The sequence below is a fragment of the Lissotriton vulgaris genome, chromosome 4_1 (assembly GCF_964263255.1).
Source record: "Lissotriton vulgaris chromosome 4_1, aLisVul1.2, whole genome shotgun sequence".
NCBI lineage: Eukaryota > Metazoa > Chordata > Amphibia > Caudata > Salamandridae > Lissotriton > Lissotriton vulgaris.
Genome location: NC_141691.1, coordinates 637,691,217 through 637,711,939, shown reverse-complemented (window position 1 = coordinate 637,711,939; position 20,723 = coordinate 637,691,217). Strand labels below are relative to the sequence as shown.

The window sequence follows — 20,723 nt, the reverse complement described above, 5'->3', positions numbered from 1 at the left end:
TGCGTTGTAATGGTAGGTAGTCGTAAAAGTTGCGTTGTAACAGGTGTATACCGTTCCCAACTCGTGTGGCATTTGATTTTATGGTGTGTTGAGGAGCGCGCGTATACCCTCAGGCCATATGCGCTTGATTGGGGCAATCTCTGTTGACTATTTGTAATGTCACTGCACCGATCTGTGGAATTGATGAAGAGTTTCCTGCCCGAGTATTTCCCTGCCAGCTAGACACCTTCCCACATTTAACCTATCAATCAGCATTCTTCGGGTCTAGGTCTCAGTGCCTGCCTAACTACATATTTGCGAGTCGAGATTAATGTAGAATTCACAATGGGTGATTTTGTTAATGAAGACGATATTTCATTTTAATCGATGTATGTATTGAATTCCATATTAACATATCTACATCAAAGGGTTATCTGGTATACAGGAGATATAATGAGGAACTGTACACAGAGGTGATGCAAGTAAAGAACACACTGGTTTTGACTAGATTTTTCCATCACGTTTCTGCCTTGCTGGTCATTCACAATCAGTTAAATTATGCAGTGGTCCGTTTATTACATAAACACTGAGATTTGGACATTCGAATTAGAGATATCTACACCCCTGAGTTTTCCAAACTAAAGTCAGTTCCACACTGCTGTCCATCTTGGACCAAGGCTGGATCTATGGAGCTGAAACCAATGGCTGCTTCTTCCTTGCCCTGATGGCTGAAGATCTGATAACAGAGATGCACTGTGTGCAGGTATACAGAGTGACAATTATAGCATTTCCCCTGCAGGAAACATTAGATTTTTTAATGTTCTCAGACTACAGATTAGAATAGATGTAGGAATTAGGAAACCTAGTGATAAAGCCATTATAGAAATGCTCATTGGAATCCTGGTAATAGCAATCTGCTTCATATGTCTTGTGATAAAAGTTCATGTACTAAGTCATAGTCTACTAAAATAAATGTTTTTGATCATGCATTGCATCATTATTAGTACAGATGCTTGAATGTGACATTCTAGGTATGAAACCAGGGTTTCATGAATAGCACTATGCCCATTGAAAGAGGAACTATTTAATTTAGCCAAAAGCACTTCTTCCCAATGAAACTGAGCAGAATGCATGTCAGTAGTAAACCAGATCCACCTTCCTCGTACATAGTGGCTTGAACTAATTCCTTGGATTATAGGGTAGGTGGATCTAAACGGAGGATGGGTTGTGAACTCAGCTGCCAGAGTTCGTGGAGTTTTGCCCACTCCATGCTCCACATAGAGTGCAGAGTTCCTAATACTCAGTGAAGTGGCTGGAGCAGAGTTTATCCTCTTGCGCAGTTTGCCAAAGTTAAGTTGGTGAGCGCTGAAAATCATATGTTAGACCACCCTCCAGTGAGATTTCTCTATGCAGGTGGTCACGGCAGGTCGCTACTGCGTGCATTGAGGAAGTTGCAGCTCTAATAGAACATCTACTCGAGTGGCAGAAAGAAGCAGCGCCCTCTTGTGCTGTGCCATTCACGCTGATTTTACAGTGCAGGATTAACTAATGGCACTAAAAATCAGTGCGAGCAGAGGGACTTACTGCACTCTCTGCGGACGGAGCGCGGTGAAGCTTTTTCCGGCACTACGCAGACTTCTGCATAACAGAATACCACCTAGGACTAATCTCAATTTGTAGGCTTAGGGTATATCCCTTAAAATAAGTGACAGCTGCAGACCTAAAAGAGGAAACAGAGTGCACTAGCAGACATCAGTAAGGTCCTTCCCACCTGACGAGAGGTGGCCTTTGCAGGAGCATCAATCCTACCAGTATGTCCATGTGTTATGAGACAACAGATAATCCAAATCCTACTCAAATGCATGACTGAGTTTGCTGTAGACTACACTAGTGTGGATGGAATATTACCCCTGCATTCAGCAAAATAACAGACATAATTCAATCAGAAAACTTGTGGCATAGCACATGGGTCGTCTGTGTATCCTTTTCTTTTTTACATATACACACAGCTGAAACACTTCACTCTCAATTGTCGAGAGATGCCAATAGATTCGCCTTTGATTAAAAAGCCGACTTGTGAACCAGACAAATTGCTGAATGTTTGGTCGACATATACTTTAGGATGAAGGAAACATGTTCAGTTGGATCAGAGCTGAAACAGAGCTCAGGTAGGAAATTGTGCTTGCAAAATATCATTATAATCTGGAATTCACATCACAGTATACGCTACCCCACTTCTTCCTCTTCTCTCCCACAAATATATGAAATAGTGAAGAGAACATTCTGCTGAGAAAGTTTAGAAAGCTACCTTCTCTGCTTAAATACAGCCTCAGCATTTAACAATTTCAGACCATACTGTTTTTGGATTATTGGAACAGTGCATACAAAAATGTACCAAAAAATGCAAATGTTAGAAAGTACATTATCTAAACGTGCTTAAACCTATACTGAAAGACTACATAGTACCTGCATAGGTTCTCATGCTAACAAGTATTTTGCACCATGCATTAGCCTTTCCCGGACACATATAGTTAAGAGGAAATGTAATTCTATATTTGGAAGTTTGGTAAATACATTTGGCAAACCGAGGCTAAAATCCTCACTAAATACGATTGTGCTGCTGTTACATACCAGAGTGTAGGATTTGAATAAACAGACAAGAAGATTTGGGCCTCTGATGAGGTGCGATTGCCACTTGAAACCGTCAATGTCACAAGAAATTGATCATATCTGCTGTCAAGTTGGTTAGTCTGGACAGAAATGGCATCAGAGCTGCTATGAAAGGGATCTTGCACTGTGGTGCTGAAACAGGACTGATGCGGTCTGCTTGCCGGAGCACACTTCCAGATGAACCTGCGAGAACATGCCACATTTGGTCAGAGAAATAAACACTTTCAACTGTCCATAATTTTGTAACAAATGCGTAAAGAGGTGACAAAGAGTCAACCACTCAATCATTTAGAGAGGACATACTGGTTGAAATAAAGAAGACACTAGGCAGATGCACTATCAATTGAGCATTAATCCAAAGCAGTAAATACACATAAACATGAATAGATGAACAAGTTGTCTGGTGCACTAAAAAAAACAGTGAACAGGTGAATAGTAAACTCCAATGATCAAGGTTTTAGAAATACCTCTGCAATTAATATGCCAGAGCAGACCTCAAGTCAAGCTTCTGCAAATACTTTGGTTTCAGCCACCTAATGTGGCAAAACACTTTCCTGGGTGAAAGTGGAGGCAACAAAGAGGGGCGACATTTTTCGGGACTCTGCAATGCTTCAGTTTGAGGAATTTCAAGCAGAATTTGACCTACCGCAAGGCCATTTCCTCTTACACATGACGCTCACCACATCGCTGTGAAAACACTCGTACACTGCCGCTATGGGGCCGAGTGCGCTACGAACCTGCCATTACAATGGCCTCTCCGCTGGCACCATGAAGGTGGTCTCATGTTTGTATAAGGCAATACAGGAGTACATCCCGCAATCGTTGGAGCACCAGCACTTGCTGTGGGAGGAGGACCTAGGAACCCCAATTCAGGTTAAGGCCTGTGACACTATACTAGAGACAATTCTGAAGGTGCCTAGGAATGCTCGCTTTAAGCTTATTAAGTATGTTCTTCACAGATCATACCTAATCCTGGAGCACCTCAGGAGATACTTGGCCGATGCGACCTGCAGCTGATGTAGAGAATTAGGAACCCAATTTTTACATATGTTCTGGTCATGTCCCTCGCTGACAGCTTACCAAAGGGAATTTATAACCACTGTTGCAGATGTCACAGAGAGAGAGATTCCTGACTCTCGAGGCCATCATAACAGGCAATGGCCTGTTATGATGGTTTCTACACACAGCCAAAACCAAAGTTGCAAGTAGATTTCAGGATTTGGCGTTTATTCTAGCCAAGAGAGATGAATTGGAAAGTACCGGGAGGGCCCTGAATTGCAACATGGAGGAGGAAGGTGGAAGAATGGGCGGGGTGTGAGGGGAGGCTGCTCCTACGAGAAGCCAGATGAGGTGTGGACACCCTGGACATGGCCAGAGCCTGGGGTAACCTAGTGGACACCTTCACATCTCCCAAATCTGACACTCCCATACCCTCCCCTGTGGGACGCCCGTTGCAGTTTCACACAGAGACCCTGTTATAAGAGGGGAAAAGACTGGTACACAAAGGATACTGAGGGGACCTAGCTTGCCTAGCGCCCAGATCGATCCTGCCTGCCTCTTAATACCTACCTCACAGCACCCAGACAAACCACATACTGACAATACACACACAACCGTCTACTGACTTATACGGAGAGGCAGAGAAAGGGTGGGGTTGTTTTTTTTATTCTTATTCCTTCACTATGAGGAGATTAAACACAATTCAAGTGCTGATGCTTTAAAATCAGTATCACAAACTTGCTGTTGCTATGCAATTGTACTGAACACTTGACGAAAACCTTCATAAAATCTGTTAGAAAAGAAAATACACAAATGAGTAAAATCATTTTGCACAATCTTTGCATGTAATTTTTCGTGTCTAAAATATTTAATCAAATCTCTGACTATATCTGTTTTTCAATTTCATAGCTTGTAAGTGTTGCTGTTGAGGCAAACATTTATGCAATGTGAGCCCTGATAAGCCACAGATCTAATTATACATGCCACCAGGCTAAACAAGGACAGTAAATGAGGTCACTGGGTCAAATATGGGATATTAGTCCAAGATTTAAGCGATCATGCCCAACGCCGTTAGAAAACGTGGAAAGGAGGACTCACTGGCGCTGGAGCTGCTGCAGCACCCCTAGATAACATTAGTCAAAGAGCAATAAAAAGGTAACTTCAGTGACATTCTTCCAGCACTTCCTTCCTGGATAGACTGATAAATAGACAACTTCTTTTGGCAAACTGATGGTATTTTAACACAAAAAATTATATATTTTGTCTCTATCTGCTATGTTCAACGTCAACCTAGTGTCTCTCTATGTGGTACACTGGTGTGTAATAAAGTCAGTAACAAGTGAAGGATTTTCTAACCCACCCATATACATAAAACATTTGTTTGCTTTACAAAGTACATCTTACAAATACTCCTAAATAGTCCAGCAGTATGCAAAGTACACATGAGACAAATGGACTCTTAATTCCTAAATTGGATGTAAAGAAAGTGGGTTCAAACAACAACAAAAATACAAAGTTTGTTTAAATGATGCATACACTGTTTAACAAAAGTTACATTCTTTTGTACACTCCCTCTTTAAGCAGCAGTTATTTTATCCAACCCCTAATCCTGATTACAGTCCTAGCACCCCCACTCGAAAAATTGTTCGAGCACATCTGGGACACTAACTTTTAAAACCCCAAAGCGCAAAGTATACAACGTAATATATGTTGTTTAATGATACAAAATGTTAAAGTTGTAACCATGATTGCTATTCGTTGAAATATCAGTTTCTGGTTAGTCAGAGGAGGCAACAGTGTATGTGGGGTGCCTAATAACAACATCATTAAAGTATTTACGAGTACAGAAAAGAATACTACAGAAGAACTCTTCTACATACTCTTCCATGCCTTAGTTAATTCAGCTCCAAAACACCCCATTCCGCATTAGTATAAATGCATATTTACAAAATGTACATAAATGATCTTAGAATTTTTCCATTGTATTCCACTTTTAGATGTTTTGTGGCTAAATAAAGCCATTTACGAATATCCAAAAGAATACTACAGAAGTACAAATGTACATACCCTAAAATGCTTTCATGAATAGACCCTAAAATGTGCTAGATGTTAAATCTCGTAACAACCAAAGCCTTTGAAATAATAAGGCGTTCAAAAAACCGATTCTCCACAACAGGTTCAAGTGGAAAAATCTACTAAAACTAGAATAGAGAAACCTTGAGCAGCCATGAATGGGATAGGTGGGTCTTGGTGCAGAGCACAGTTGTCCACTTTTTACATGCCACAAATTATGACAGAAAATTTCAATAGATACATGACATGAACATGCACTTAGCAGATATTTCTTATTTGATTAAGTGATTTCTGAAAATATTTCACTCATTACTATTAATGGGTGCCTTTATTGTAAATTTATAGAATTTACTAAAAAGTGTGTTTAACTATGCTAATTAAGATGTTTTAATGAATATTTAATGAATATAAATCCATTGTCAGCCGGAATTTCACCATGCTGCAGTACATACTGTTTTCCATTTTCTGCAAACATTACATTTCTTGCAGGTATTCACATGCATTGTTAGTTTGGAACATATACATTACTGTATTAGAGATAGGGGAAAGAGCCTGAGAAGAGGACCTTGATTATGGTACAGAGAATCAATGGAAAGGTCAATTGAGAAAATGTTACAATCCATGTGTGTCTGAGAAAGATGTTGGTCCCATGTCCACTGTGGGTTTATCTATTGATGTCGCAGGCTGCAACCTGGAAATTTGACGAGAAAAATAATGGTGTAATCAAGGGGATGTTACCTATGGACTTTGAACACCAGAGTCCAAGATCATTTCTTTCCTGATTTCATGCAGAACACCTATGCAGATCTCTCTTGCAGATCCCTTGCACACACATGCCCAGAAAGCACTTAATGAGGTTTAGACCTCAATGCTTCCTTTTGATTTCTGGTTGCGTGTTTCTTAGGCTAATATTTATTTCTGACCCATAGAAGAGTCCTGACCTATTTTCTGAGATGCTAGCATTTTCTTGCTTGATTTTCTTTTGTACCGTCTTGACTTCCTTCATGGAAAATCCTTGATCCTCGATTACTGATGTATAGGTGAGAGAATCTTAGATATTTTTCTGAGCACCAGATATTGATGCTACTTTCCTGTATCACAATCACAGAACTGCTTGTTTGTTTAATACTAGTCCGCCTCAATTTCTTCCGGAGGCTGGGACTCCCAGTTGTTAGTTTACACCTTTACAATACGGTTTTAAGAGTAGAGTATTTGCACTTGAATATAACTTTGTTATAAACCTTTTTGAACTTGACTACCAATTCCTGGTCCTCATTATGTTGCCAAATGGGTTGCACTGTTAATTGAAATTTGAGTGAATGCAAAGACTAACTCCCATCACCTCTCAGTAAGGTTAAAAGGTCGATTGGACGACCAATGGTAAGCAAGTGAGCCCAGAAAATGCTGTATCAGTCTCGTTAGGCCTTCCAAGAGTAGAAAAGAATCCTAGCTACTTGTGTTTGCTTGGTGAAAATGCTGTTCAGAGGTAGGAGAAGGTGAGAGGAAGAGGTTGATTGTCATCATTGGCTGTGTCATACCCAGATATTCGTGCATTACGATGGAGGTGTGCATAGATAAGAAACTTGAAGCATGTGAGATTGGCCCAACAGTGGAGTGCTGGGATTGACCCAATGTTACACCAATCCAAAATATATACCTTGGACATTGCGTGTCCAAGGCACTGGAAAGGACAGTGCAGCTGGGTGCATGCAAGGAGAATCATTGGGCACACATCCTTGGGAAATTTGTTTACTTGCTACAATAAAAAGAGGGGCCCTAGTGGAGTGTGTGTAAAGAGGAGAAAGGAAACTCTTTTGAAAGCGTAGTCTAATTTGAGGTATAGAAGAAAGATGGGTAGACTGCCCAGAAAAGAATATGGGTGAAGGATCAGCATGGGTTTGCTGTACTAAGCAAAGCAGAAATGAATGGGGAGAATATGACACATTTAATGATGATAGTGTGTACGAAGGTGGTTAGGCACACCAGCAAACAGAAAGCAGCCGTGAAGTAAAAGGTAATAGCATCCAGGTACTACTTCATGAGGTGCAGATCCAGGGTGGTTTATTGAGAGGGAAGGTGGTAAAAAAATAAATGGGCATTCCGAAACTACAATTCAGGGTGCTTAACTATGTAGAATCATGGATTTTTGGGCTCACTGAGGACAGTGACTCCTGCTCTGAAATGCTTTTAAAGACCCAACAGTGGTAAGTATCTCCTTTCTAGGTTGCTTTCCACTCAGAATGACGTACATGTTGCAAATAAAGGCTTTTTAACTAATTTTCTCTCCACATGCAGAAGCGCTTTTGAGGGTGTAAGAACCTGTAATGCTGCCAAAGTATATATATTTTATTTGGTCTTCCATAGTGCCTAGAAACAATGTGATGTATGCAAGGGTAACAACCAGAATTGCCCATGGATTGGTGGTTCTCAAATGGTTTTTGTTCCCTATGAATGATCTACAACAGAACATTTCAAGCTTGTCAAAACTTGTTACTATACAAATACTGTTCAGTATAGGTTACCTCTTTTGAAAAGGAAAATAGATAGGTTGTGTCTTTGTGACAATTAAAATCCATAATACACAATATGGCTACAACATTGTATTGTACATTTAGGAAGCCTACCTCATTATTGCCTCTGGATAATCTGGATCATATGATTCAGACCCATTCAGGAGGACAGTGGTAGCAGGTATTTTAGATATGAAGAGGTGGTTTCCGCCTGCAATCACGCTGACAGGAAGACTAGGAGGCACCACAATGTTCACTGTGTAATTACTATATACAACATTTCCAATTATTTGAACCTGAAAAATATAAAGAAAATAATTACATTCTCAAAGCAAAAGAACACATTTATTTTTAGGCCCTAATTCTACTGCAGTATCCATACTTACACACAGAACTGTTCCAAACAAATGTTTAAAGCGAGGCTTATGGCATGACAAGAAACCAAAAGAGCAGCTTCAGTTGACTGACTTTTGTAACCGTAAGGTGGATAACACAAGGTGGTGGGCAAGCGTGCCATCTACAATTTTAAATTGTACATTCTCACTGTCCCCCACCTATGTCATGAAATGTGCTTAAGATGCGACATCAGTAAAATATTCACCGTGCAGAGACCTAATAATGCAGCAAATACACGCATGGCCAAGGCAAGAGACGACCAACTACATAGACAAGTGAGTTTTGTGGTAAGCTCAGTTCCAAAATTAAACTTGAATACATACCTTAGCAACAGCGGTGTAGAGTCCATATTCCAGGCGGTAACTTGGAAGCAATATGGTGGGCTTCTTAGTGTCAATACTTGGAGGAAGTGGTACCCGCGCTCCATTTAAAGCTATGAAGGACCACTGATAGCTAAGGCCCTGGGAAATGTTGCAGGAGATTGCAGCTTCAAAGGTTACTCTTAGCTCAAGATTCTGATATCGCCGGACCTGAATACATTTAGGGAAGAAATACATATGTATATTCAGTACTATATTCTGTAATCTAAATCTATACACAGCAACTTGCGCTATGGTGACCGGTTTATTCGAGGTAAAAATTACAAGTGAGCCATTGTATAATCAAAGTAATGAGGACTGTGTTACAAACCTCATCTTAGTGGAGAAACTGAAGTCACTATGAAGTGTTATCAAGCCAAGAAAATATTATCTGAAAATGAATAACATGTGCTCCCTTTATAGTGTGCTGCATGAATTTAGACGCTTTTGTTTTCATATCAACTGGATGGGTTTCCACCCTGGTACTCAATACACTACTAATTTGCACACTTCCATAAGCTTTATTAATAGAGAGGCTAAGGGTTTCATATGCATGGTATGAAACTTATCCTGCTTCGTGTTCCTCACAGCTTTGGTATCAAAGATAGGGAGCACTACAGCAAATAATGTGCAACCCTATTCCCCTTCTGGCTAGGGCTTAGTGCCATACAGGAATCAGTCCTGAATGTGGGGCTTTTGTGAATATAGAATTGCGCAAAAGAAAACGATGAGTATAAAGCGGTATTTGCCTTCTGCAAAAACACATGGTTATTAGGTTGAAAATACTGTACTGATTATGATTTTTCAGTGATTGTGGTAGGTGAATGTACAGCTGGAGTCAGGTATCATTAAAATATTGTTAGAGGCAGTCTTTCTTCATTCTGCTTTCTTGCATTACTTTATAGACGTGTACAGATGAATTCCGATATCGATGAAATACTGCAGCTATGTGGAAGAGGGTGATAAGGAAGTGGCAGCCTAGCAGGGGAGCCACAGGGCAGTTGAAATATAAAGTGAATGACAAATACAGGTGCTGGCGGCATCAGGAAAGAAGCCTCTGAGAGCTCAAGGTAACAAAATGGGGGTGATAGATTAAAGGCTTGAATTCTTCTCAGCCAGTGGTATTTACCCAGGCTATATCATGGTTCATCTTTTTTTGCCCACTATGCCACTCTAGACCGAGACCAGCTGTATGCAAATAAGTAGTGGTAGTTCTCCAGAAGGAAAAGTCATGCCCAAGCTACCAGGTTAAGTCCCCTTTAGATGAGAACAAGAGTTTAGATGTTGCAATGCAATTTGGTATTCTGTTTGAGATTGTAATAGCCTGACCTGAACATGTCCACCTGAATTCTTGCAAGATCTTAGTATTTGTTATTCATCTCATAAAACTCTGATAAAACTATCTTGGGGGTCACACCTTCCAGATCTACATAAAGAAAAGACAATAAGGGTGCCACCACTGTTCCAGACTCACAGATCTGATAATTGTATGAAAAGGACTACTGCAGTGAAAAAAGGATCACATTCTATTTAGAACGCATTTGAGACAAAGGTTGGACCGTGTCAAAGTGGGATCATTGATTCTATGTCAGGACTGGAGGCAAGGAGTATGCTCTACCTTCTTTTATTTCCATTCCAACAGTCTTCAACAATTAAACTGTAAACAAAAAAAAAAACGAGCATTCCGGATATGCACAGGGAAAGGTCAATACAGTTCAACCAATCAACAGTCCAGAATATCCATGAGGGTAGGAGACCCCTGAATAGCTTTCTCTTTCTTTTCTTGCTTCCAGCAGTTGAGTGGTTATTTCCATTGCTCGGGTACATTGTGCTTTACAATTTTTTTGTGCTATTTGCTTGTGTTCGCACAGCTAACATTCCACTACTTTCCTTGTGCCACGGGAGAGCGTCTCATAGCTCCATTCACTGCGTTCTGTTAAGCCTCGCGACTGCCTGAGTGCGATGTGGTCAGTCATCAACAGAGAGCAGAGTGCTACAGTGCATCTTGTTGCTCCTTGGAGAATGTGCTTTAGTCAGCTTCAGGGAAAGAGATGAGCTTGCGTCCTCTCAGAGCCAATGTCTCCCCGAGCCACCTGGAAGCCTCTGACGCTCAATCTCACACTGGTCTATATATTTTTTTTTGAGCAGACGGATGCCCACATTTCATAACAAGCAGGTCTGTACATCTTGCGTTAATTCCAAAGCGCTCATATCTGCGCCGCCTCTGTGCTCCTGCCTGGCTGTTCAGGGGCAAGACCCAGGCGCCCACTTTATAAGTCTTAGTGCCCCCCAGGGGAAGGGGGAAAGGGGGCACTAATCCTTATAAAGTGATATGTCTTAGACACCTAGTCAACCAAACAAGAAAATATGTCACACAGAGTGAGGAGAAAACTGTGTCTATCATAATTGCAAGAGAATGCACGAGTTTTATGGCATTGAGACCATATGGATTGAGAGTATAATCAATAAACTCAGGAGAAATCTATTTTTAACTGACTGGTATAAATAACTTCACTGGCAACAAGAAATAATTCCACACCCAATCAGACCTGTGTAAAACAGAAATCATCATATGTACACTTTTATATATGGATATGTTTTTAATTAAATGTAGTTCCTGAAAAACCATATAACCCAGAATGCTTCATTGTGGGCTCAATGGCACTTGTGTATAAATATGGAAATGGAGAAAGGGCTCACTCAACCATGATCAAGACCTTGGTGGTCAAAACACGTTGGTGATGGTGTATTGAAATAAATATATTGACATAATCAAACTCTTGCAGTGCGGCATATTACTCTTTTGGTGGTAAATTGATGTGGGGCTTGGTTCTGCCCCGAACGCCTGCACCGGCCAACCTAGCACGCTGCAAGTGGAGCCAATTGGTGATATATATATATATATATATATATATATACACACACACATACATTGCAGCCTGCATGAACTGGGCTAAAGTTTGTATCAAGTCTCTCTGCTATTCTACATTACGCACCTTGTCTGCACCCTGCGCTTTCTTAAGAGTCTAGTGGGGTCACGGAGGAGGAATACATAGAAAAAGAGTCCCTGCAGTTCCTTCTCCTGAACAACTAATTTTGTGAGGCTGTAGATGCCTCCATCCATCCAGCAGGGATGGCAGCCATGGGGTCCTCTGAGAGCCCCCTGATAGAGCATTGCTTATTCCTGCACTGCCCCCAATCTATGCATGATGATGCCTGCCCGGCTCTGGCGGCCCCCTCCACATTTATGAATGTGCCATAGTGCAAGAGTAACCCCTGGATGGACTTGAGAGTCTTAAGAAGCCTTCCGTGGGTACATTTGCTGCCTTTGCTGACATGGCAAAACTACCCCCCCCCCCCTTACTGGCCTTGACGCAGAGGAAAATGATTCCCACAGTGACTAATGTTGAGGCCGGTCCATCCCAGCCATGTTGTCCCTTGTTGGTCTAAGGAGGCCAAGGCCTCAGGTACCCTAGTTTCCCAGGGCTGTTTTCGGGATGGGCGCACCCGCTGTAGTTTTCAAGGGAACACGAACTGCGCCCCATCAATGGAGAGACGCTGTTCCCTCCTTCTAAAAGTGGACACCAAACTGGGGGATTTCGCATCCATGGTGTCCTCCTGAGGCACATCCGGAAGAGACAAGACGTTGTTTTAACTTTTGCTGCTATTGGTTCCATCTGTGTGTTATTGAGACTGCATCTGCTGCTTTTAAATCTGATCTGGGGCATCTTTTTAGACCTGTGCCTAAATACGATTTGGGTGTTTTTACGGGGCGTAAGAGTTGCTGGGGTGATTTTAATTTTGCTTTTGCACTGATCTATCGTCTTAAGCTTCTCGCTTAACAGACCACTCAAACGAGGGGGTGGGCTTGCAGTGATACACCATAACTCCATCACTTCATCCTTTCAGCCATTGAAAAATGAGGAATGCGAAGCGTTAGATTTCTGTATATACCTCTCTCACTACGAATCTTTTAGAGGCTCACTTATCTATAAACCCCCTGGGCAGAGAAATCGCTTCATTGAACAAGCTGGCACCCTATTAGAAATAGGACTAAACTCCACTGCATATACCATTCTAGGTGATTTCAATTTCCATTTGGAATCAACTTCAGATCTAGATACAGCCAGTTTGCTGGACCTTATGTCGTCAGGGAATCTAGAACAGCTTGTCACAGGACCCACACATCAAGCAGGGCATACCTTGGATGGCATCTTCTCTAACAACCCTCAGATATCTTTTACAGGACTTCGCCCCCTTATATGATCCGACCACTCGGCTGTTCTTATCAAACTCACCTCAATCCGCCTCTCAGACCCCAAACACTCCAAAATATACCTCGAAACAAGGGCATGGAAAAACATTGAGGCCAAATATCTAAACAAATTCCTTGCTGCTAACAATTTCCCGCTCCGTACAAACCTTGACCAGGCAACTAATTGCTATACTAATTGGCTAACAAAAGCAGGAAATAAGTTAGCCTCCATGAAAAAGGTACGCATCCACAGACAGCGCCCTTCAGCTCCCTGGTACTCTTGTGAACTAAAGGACCAAAAGTTAGTTTTCAAGCATCAGGAAAGGTGCTGGAGGAAGGAATATAATGAAGAAAAGAAAAAAGCATATGAACAGGGTCTAGCCCAGTATAAACAGCTACTTCACAGTACTAAACAAAAATATTTCACAGAAAAAATTCAGGAGGTGAAAAACCAGCATAAAACTGTTTAAAATTGTCAAATCCCTAACTCATCCCGTCACTGCACTCCCCCACCCCCAAGTCAAGACCTGTGCAACAACATAGCAAAGTTATTTTTCGATTAAGTTAATGCCATCTTCTCAGCCTTCTCAAACATGTCAAATAGCAACCTATCTTCGACACCCACCATTGTAACAAAAGACCCTAAAACAACACAATTTTTTTTTTTTTTTAATCCCCTCACATAAGAAGACACCTATAAATCCTTATCCAGGCGAAATCAGGTTCCCCCTTCGATCGTTGCCCTATCGAAACTGTAAAACTCACGGCTATGACAGTGGCAGGTAAACTCACATCCATTTTTAATGCTATGTACAAGGAAGGATACTTCCCAAGGATTGGAAACAGGCTTCCATCCTTCCACTTTTAAAGAAACCCAACTTAGACGCCAAGGATCCAAACAATTTTAGATCCATTTCCAGACTGCCCCTTCCAGCGAAGAATATTGAAAAAAACATGAACGCCCAGCTCAACCAATTTCTCATCTGTTCCGAGACACTTGACCCCACCCAATACGGGCTTAGAGAAGGGCATAGTATGGAAACGGCACTCATCAAATCCACTGAAGAGATCAGGGCTGTTCTTGATCAGGGAGAAAGTGTCACCCTGATTATGCTGGACCTCTCTGCAGCATTTGATACGGTCCACCACACCCTGCTGGTGGACAGTTTGGAGGAAAAGGGTGTCAACCAAACGGCACAAGCTCCCCTTAAATCCTTTCTTTCAGACAGAACTCAAATGGTAAAACTAGATAAGTTTGAGGCTGAAGCTTTTTCCCTACCCTGTGGAGTTCCCCGGGGATCCTCTCTGAGCCCCACACTTTTTAACATTTATGTTTCTTCGCTAGCCCCGCTTATTGAGACTTTTGGGTTTAATCTCACATCATACGCTGACGATACCCAAATTGTGGTCAATATTCGACCCGATAAACAAGGTGACACTGCTTATAGGCTTCATAACTGAATGTATACAATGAGTGATTGGATGGCACGGAACTGCCTAAAACTCAACTCCAGCAAAACGAAGGTGGTACTTTTTAGCAACAACCCCTCCTTCTGGACCCCAAACTGCTGGCCATCTGCCCTTGGCCTCCCCGCCACCCCCACCAAGAAGTAAAGAACCTGGGAATTTGGATCGAATACACTTTAAGCTTTAAAGACCAGATTAACGCAGTGACATCAACCACCTCACTCATTCTCAGAACCTGTAGGAAAATAATGCCCCTACTTTGAAAGATGTACAACATATAGTAGTTTGGGCCCTGGAATTGTCCAGGCTGGACTATTGCAATGGTCTATACCTCAAGTTGCAAGAAGGCTCCATGCTTAAATTACAGATGCTGCAGAACCCAGCGGCTAGACTCCTTAGAGGTATCCCTAAGCATGCATCTATCTCATCATCTATAAAAAAACTCCACTGGTTACCAGTCAAAAAGCGCACCCAATTTAAGGCACTTTGCCTGGTGTTCAAGGCCCAGCAGGGATCTGGGTCAGACTATCTAAGGCAACAACTCTGCTGGTATTTACCAAAAAGAACACTCTGTTAATCAGATGCCAAGCTTGTAGCAACACCAGGAATAAAAAAAGCTAAATGGGGGGTAGAAGTTTCACCACCAATGCAGCTAAGGCGTGGAACAGGTTTCCTCTATATTTAAGAAGCAAAACCAATCTGTTAGCCTTCAGGAAGGCCCTAAAAACTTGGCTCTTTAACAACTAACCAGCAACATCCACTTATGTATTCCACGGGTAGGACCTCACCTCAGCGCCAGGACACCTTCAGGTAGCAGCTGCGCTTTACAAATCCAGATAATAACATTAACAGAGGCTAATGCGGTGACGTAAAGCAAGCTCTTCGGGGAACCATTCGTTAAGGAGCTTGGCAAATTTGTACTCACTTTACCTTCTTCAATATGGCGCAAGCATCGATCAAAAAGATTTTCTTCACCTCCATATTTGTGTCTGGGCTAGCCGCGGCAGAGGGCGCTTGACTTGTCGCTTCTGTACCCAAGCTCCTCCCCGAGGCTTCAAAAAGTCCCAGGATCAGTCCAGACAGGGGAAATTCTTTCCCTCACGAAGAGATCAAGATGGCCGTAGTTACAGAGGTTCCTCCAGAGGGCAGTTCCAGGCCCTAGCAGGTGAGAGTTTGCCCTTCTTCCCAACTAAAAGTGGGAGGCCAGTTGACTATTTGCTCTCAATTGGGATCATCTTACTTCTGATGCATGGGTTCCACAAACCATCAGGAGTTTTCACATAGAGTTCTATGGGACCTGGTTCAGGTATCCCTACCATGTATGCTAGTTTTTGCAGAAGATCAGACCGACTTGATAGATCGAGAGGTGTCAGATCTTCTGCAAAAAGGAGAGATTACCTGTACCTGCCTCCAGCTCCTCTGCAACATCTTCTTGGTAGACAAGACAGATGGTGGGCAACTGCTAGTGATCAACCTCAGAGATCAGAGAGTTCAATAGGTGGCTTGTCTATCAACATTTCAAAATGGAGAGTATCCATCTTTGCGTGATCTTCTTTGTCCCAACGACTGGCTGGTGAATTTGGCCTTAAAGAATGCATATTTAGCAGTCCCCATTCTCCCTACCACAGGTTCCTGCAGTTCAGGTGGCGGGACCAGGTGTAAGACTTTGCACATGTTTTATTGAGACTCTCTTCAGCTCCCTGGTGTATCACCAAGGCTCTAAAACCGCTGGTGGAAGCCTTCCAGGTTTTCGTCTCATAATTTACTTGGATGACCTCATCCTTTTGGACCAGTGCCCAACACACCTGGGGAGCCGTTGCAAACGGCTGTGGATGTGCTGCAAAGCTTAGGTTTTGTTATCAACGAGCGAAAATCGCTTCTAGTTCCTTCCAAGCAGACAACCTTAATCAGTTTTGTCATAGATTTCGTGGAAAATACCTTAAGACTTCACTCTCGGAAGGTAGCCACGATTTGCAGAGAGTTGAGAAGAACATTGTCTAGATCCACGACCTCTCTGAAAGGTAGCCCGGATTGTAGGTCTTTTCGTCTCCTCTATACAGGGAATCTTTCTGAGCCCTTTTCATTTCAGGGCCATCCAACTCCTCAAAGCCTTCCACCTCAACAGAGATCTCCAATATTCAGAACAGATCCCGCTCATGGAGGAAGTCAAGGTGGAAATGAGATGGTGGCTGGACCACATGGAGATGTGTAAAGGTCGAGTCATATTTGGATCCAATCTGGATATCGTTAAGAAGTCAGATGCCAGCAAGGCTGGCTGATAAGCCTGCTGAGGGACTCCTTTACAGGACGAAAATGGTCCGCAGACTAGTAGGAGTTCCATATCAATTGCTTGGAGCTGATGGCAGGGTCATTAGCAATCAAATGTTGGACAAAAGACAGGATTTAGGGCAGTGTCCTCCTCAACATGAACAATTGTCAGTGGTGCGCTACATCCACAATCTAGGGGGCACCAAGTCAAAGATCTTAGCGGATCTGATCAAAGAGTTTTTGGCCTTCTGCCTTTCTCACAATGTCTCAGCGACGGCAGAGTATCTTTTCAGTTTGTCCAATGTGGTAGTGGACTGGTGCTCCAGAGTATGATCAGACATGAGTCGTGGCAGTTGAACCACATTCTTCTGGAGGCTCCTTTGGGGTCCTTTCACAGTGGATCTTTTTGCCTCCCGGTTAGATCATTAACTTCCCGGGTACTTCAGCTGGTAGCCATATCCTTTGGCAACAACAGATGCCTTTCTCTGGGATTGTTCTTTGGTGACAAGGTACGCCTTTCCCCCATTTGCCATGATAATGAGTGTCAGCTCAGGTCCAAAGACAAAAGGTGATGGTGGGTTTCATCACTCCATACTGGAGGTTTCAAGTATGGTTTCAGGTTCTTCTGGAACTTTCCTGGGATTCGCGAATCCTTCTACCCCACATTCCAGATCTCCTTCGGGATCCTCTTGGCAATCATCACCCATTAGTCCTCCAAGGATGCATGTCTTTCATGGAAAGGGAAGACCACTCGGTCACCCCGAACGTATGGCTGGGTGCCCCGATCCCCCGGGAAACCTTTTGCGGGCGGGGGGAGGGTCCCGGCCGGTATGCCCATAGCGGCGCGGCTGGAGCACGCCCCCGCCGCCTAAAAAGGGTTGTCCTAACACCCGCCCGGAGGTCCGTGCACTTCGCCGCGGGATGGGGACGCTGCCCCGCCCTCCCGCTGCAAGATAAAGGCGCAGGAATCGAGGTAAGCGTCCTCTTGGTCCTGCGCTCTGAAGGCTGCACCACTCGTCGCTCATGAGCCCTCAAGGGAACAAGCTGCAATCTTTGAACGTGTAATCGTGGTCTTTTCTGTTTCAGTCATCAAGGCGTAGCTGGAGTCCGAATCACTACAGGAGAACAGGCAGAGGAAAAACAGAACGCCGATATGCCTGGTAAGAAGAGTGGAAAGAGCTCCGAGATGGAACGAATGCTGCGCACACTGGTGAGCCAAGTGTCGGCGATGGACAGGAAGTTTAGTAAAGTAGATCAGCTGGGTCGCGGCTTAGCGTCCCTCCGGAAGCAGGTGGAGGCCCAAGCAGGGCCCTCAGGGCGGCCAAAGAGGATCGTGGGGCCTGTTTTGCCGAACATTACCCCAGGGGGGGATAAGGGGAAAAAGAAGAAGGGGAAAGCGGGTCCTAGCGAGGCCCCTGTCCCGATGGAGGTCCCGCTGGTCCAAGTAGCATCGGCGGCCAGCCCGGTACCCACACCGGATGGGGGATTGCCAATCCCTGTGGTTATCACACTGCTGGATAATGACGAAATGCCTCCTGAACTAGCGACACAGTTGGCGGCTGTGTTACCTTGGTTAAAGAAGGGAACGGGGGGATCCACGGCTGTGGAAGACCCAGACGAAGAGGCTAGGCAGATTATTGAGCAGCTCAGGCGGACAAGGGGCGCCGGGGCAGCGAATGTGCCTTCTATTTCTCGCAGGTGGTGAACCCGGCTGCGGTAAAAAATACGAAGGAATCGACGAACACGACCGGAGGTACGTCGGAAGCCGGTAAGAGATCGCTCCCAATAATGGGGGAGGGCGCTGCACCCTCAAGGCGGGAAAACTTGGTGCAACATGTTCCTCTAGCAACTAAGGAGATGGTGTGGGGTGATAAGATATCAACATGTTTTCATTGTTGACAGACAATCGAGAGTTAGAATATGCCAAAACTCAGAAGGATTTGTGGCACCCCAGTGTATGGAGGGCAAAGATGGCTGAATTCAGGGTGGAAGAGTCCATGATGAACTGGATCAGGGCTTTCTCTGTTTTTGCAGTAATTGTGGGTGAGCGTACACCAGAACTGTTGGGAGACCTTGCTTGCTACCAGAGCAGGATCACAGGCTTCCATGAGAAATAAGGAGGTGAAGAATGGAAAGGGTATGATGTGGCATTTAGAAAAGCAAAAGAGTTTAATGAAACACTGACTTGGGATTGTTTGGATACTGTATCTTGGCATGCGCAGTTCCTGCCGGGCGCGGCGGGCGGATCAGGGTCGGGTACAAACGGCCCCAGGGCCTTTCAGCAGAGACGGCCTCAGCCCTTTCGGCCAGCCTACGGGGGAGATACTCCATCTAGATCGGGCGGGAATGGGAATAAGCAAGGGGTATGTTGGGGTTTTAACAAAGGAACGTGTAGCAGGCCGCAGGGAACATGCAGGTTTAGGCATGCCTGCGCAGGTTGTGGCAACAACTTCCACCCCAAAACGAACTGCCGATCCAGAGGCAATAATTCTGGAGGAAAAGGGGGTACCAAGCAGGATTGACACGGTGCTTCGGAGGTCCAGGCAATCGCCGTGGATATTCTGGCTTTGACTCCCTGGCTGAACAAATACCCTGATCATGTGTCCGCTGGGATCCTGCGAGATGGTTTCTCACATGGCTTCAGGATCCCGGCGGGTAATTTTCGGGGGGCCCCCTCATGCAAAAACCAACTGTCTGTTACACACAACCCGGCTGTGGCCGCCACAAAAATCGCAAAAGAGGTTCGCTTGGGGTGGGTTGCAGGACCGTTCGGTGAACCACCAACGGCCAATTTTGTGTGTTCCCCATTAGGGGTAGTTCCCAAAAAGGAGCCGGGAGAATTCAGACTCATTCATAATTTATCTGCACCAAGGGGGGCTTCCGTGAATGAGGCGATCGACCCAGACATTTGCAGTGTAAGGTATGCATCTTTCGATGACGCAGTGGTAATGTTGAATCGCCTAGGCCCCGGGGCGCTGTTAGCAAAATCAGATATCGAATTAGCATTTAGGTTGCTTCCGGTTCATCCCCAGGATCAGCACTTGTTGGGTTTTGCATTTCAGGGGAAGTACTACATGGATATGTGCATGCCAATGGGTTGTTCAATTTCATATGCCTATTTTGAAATCTTTAGCTCATTTTTGGAGTGGGTATTCACGAAGGCCTCAGGGCACCAACATGTGATGCACTATCTTGATGATTTCCTGTTTCTCGGCCCGGCGGGCTCTCGGGACTGTGCAGGGCATTGCAGGATTTCTGCGTGCTTATGCGGTGTTTCGGGGTACCGTTGGCGCCAGGTAAGACGGTGGGTCCAACTACCTCCCTGGAGTTTCTGGGTATCGAACTAGACTCCGTGGAGGGTTGCTTCCGCTTGCCGGCGGAGAAGATCGCCGAATTCAGGGCCTCCTTGTTGCAATGTCTCCGGAACGACAAAGTGACACTGCACCAACTACAGCAAACAGTAGGTCAGCTTCACTTTGCGTTGAGGGTTATTCCGATGGCTCGCCCCTTCTCACGATCCATTTCCCAGGCCATGGTTGGCCTCAAGGAGGGGCACCATCACACGTGACTGTCGGCAGAGGTTCGTCAGGACATGCTCATCTGGCTGGCACTCTTGGCGGACTTCAACGGCCGAATAGTCTGGAGCAAGGCCCCGGCCTCGTCAGCAGAATTGGGTTTGTGGACCGACTCTGCGGGCAGTGTAGGGTTTGGCGTAATCCTGGTTAACCGATGGTCGGCCCAGAAATG

The 20,723-nt window shown here is 44.2% G+C and overlaps 1 protein-coding gene across 1 annotated transcript in view; it reads right to left on the bottom strand.

The window, feature by feature from the left end:
- PKD1L1 (polycystin 1 like 1, transient receptor potential channel interacting) overlaps positions 1-20,723 on the bottom strand; it is a 1,739,639-nt gene that overhangs the window by 902,554 nt on the left and 816,362 nt on the right. Inside the window, exons 21-23 of the mRNA XM_086964902.1 lie at positions 8,951-9,157; positions 8,346-8,527; positions 2,611-2,832 (exon numbers count right to left, since the gene is read on the bottom strand). Of these exons, the coding sequence (XP_086821028.1) occupies positions 2,611-2,832; positions 8,346-8,527; positions 8,951-9,157 (611 nt within the window). The remainder of the gene's footprint in view (positions 1-2,610; positions 2,833-8,345; positions 8,528-8,950; positions 9,158-20,723) is intronic.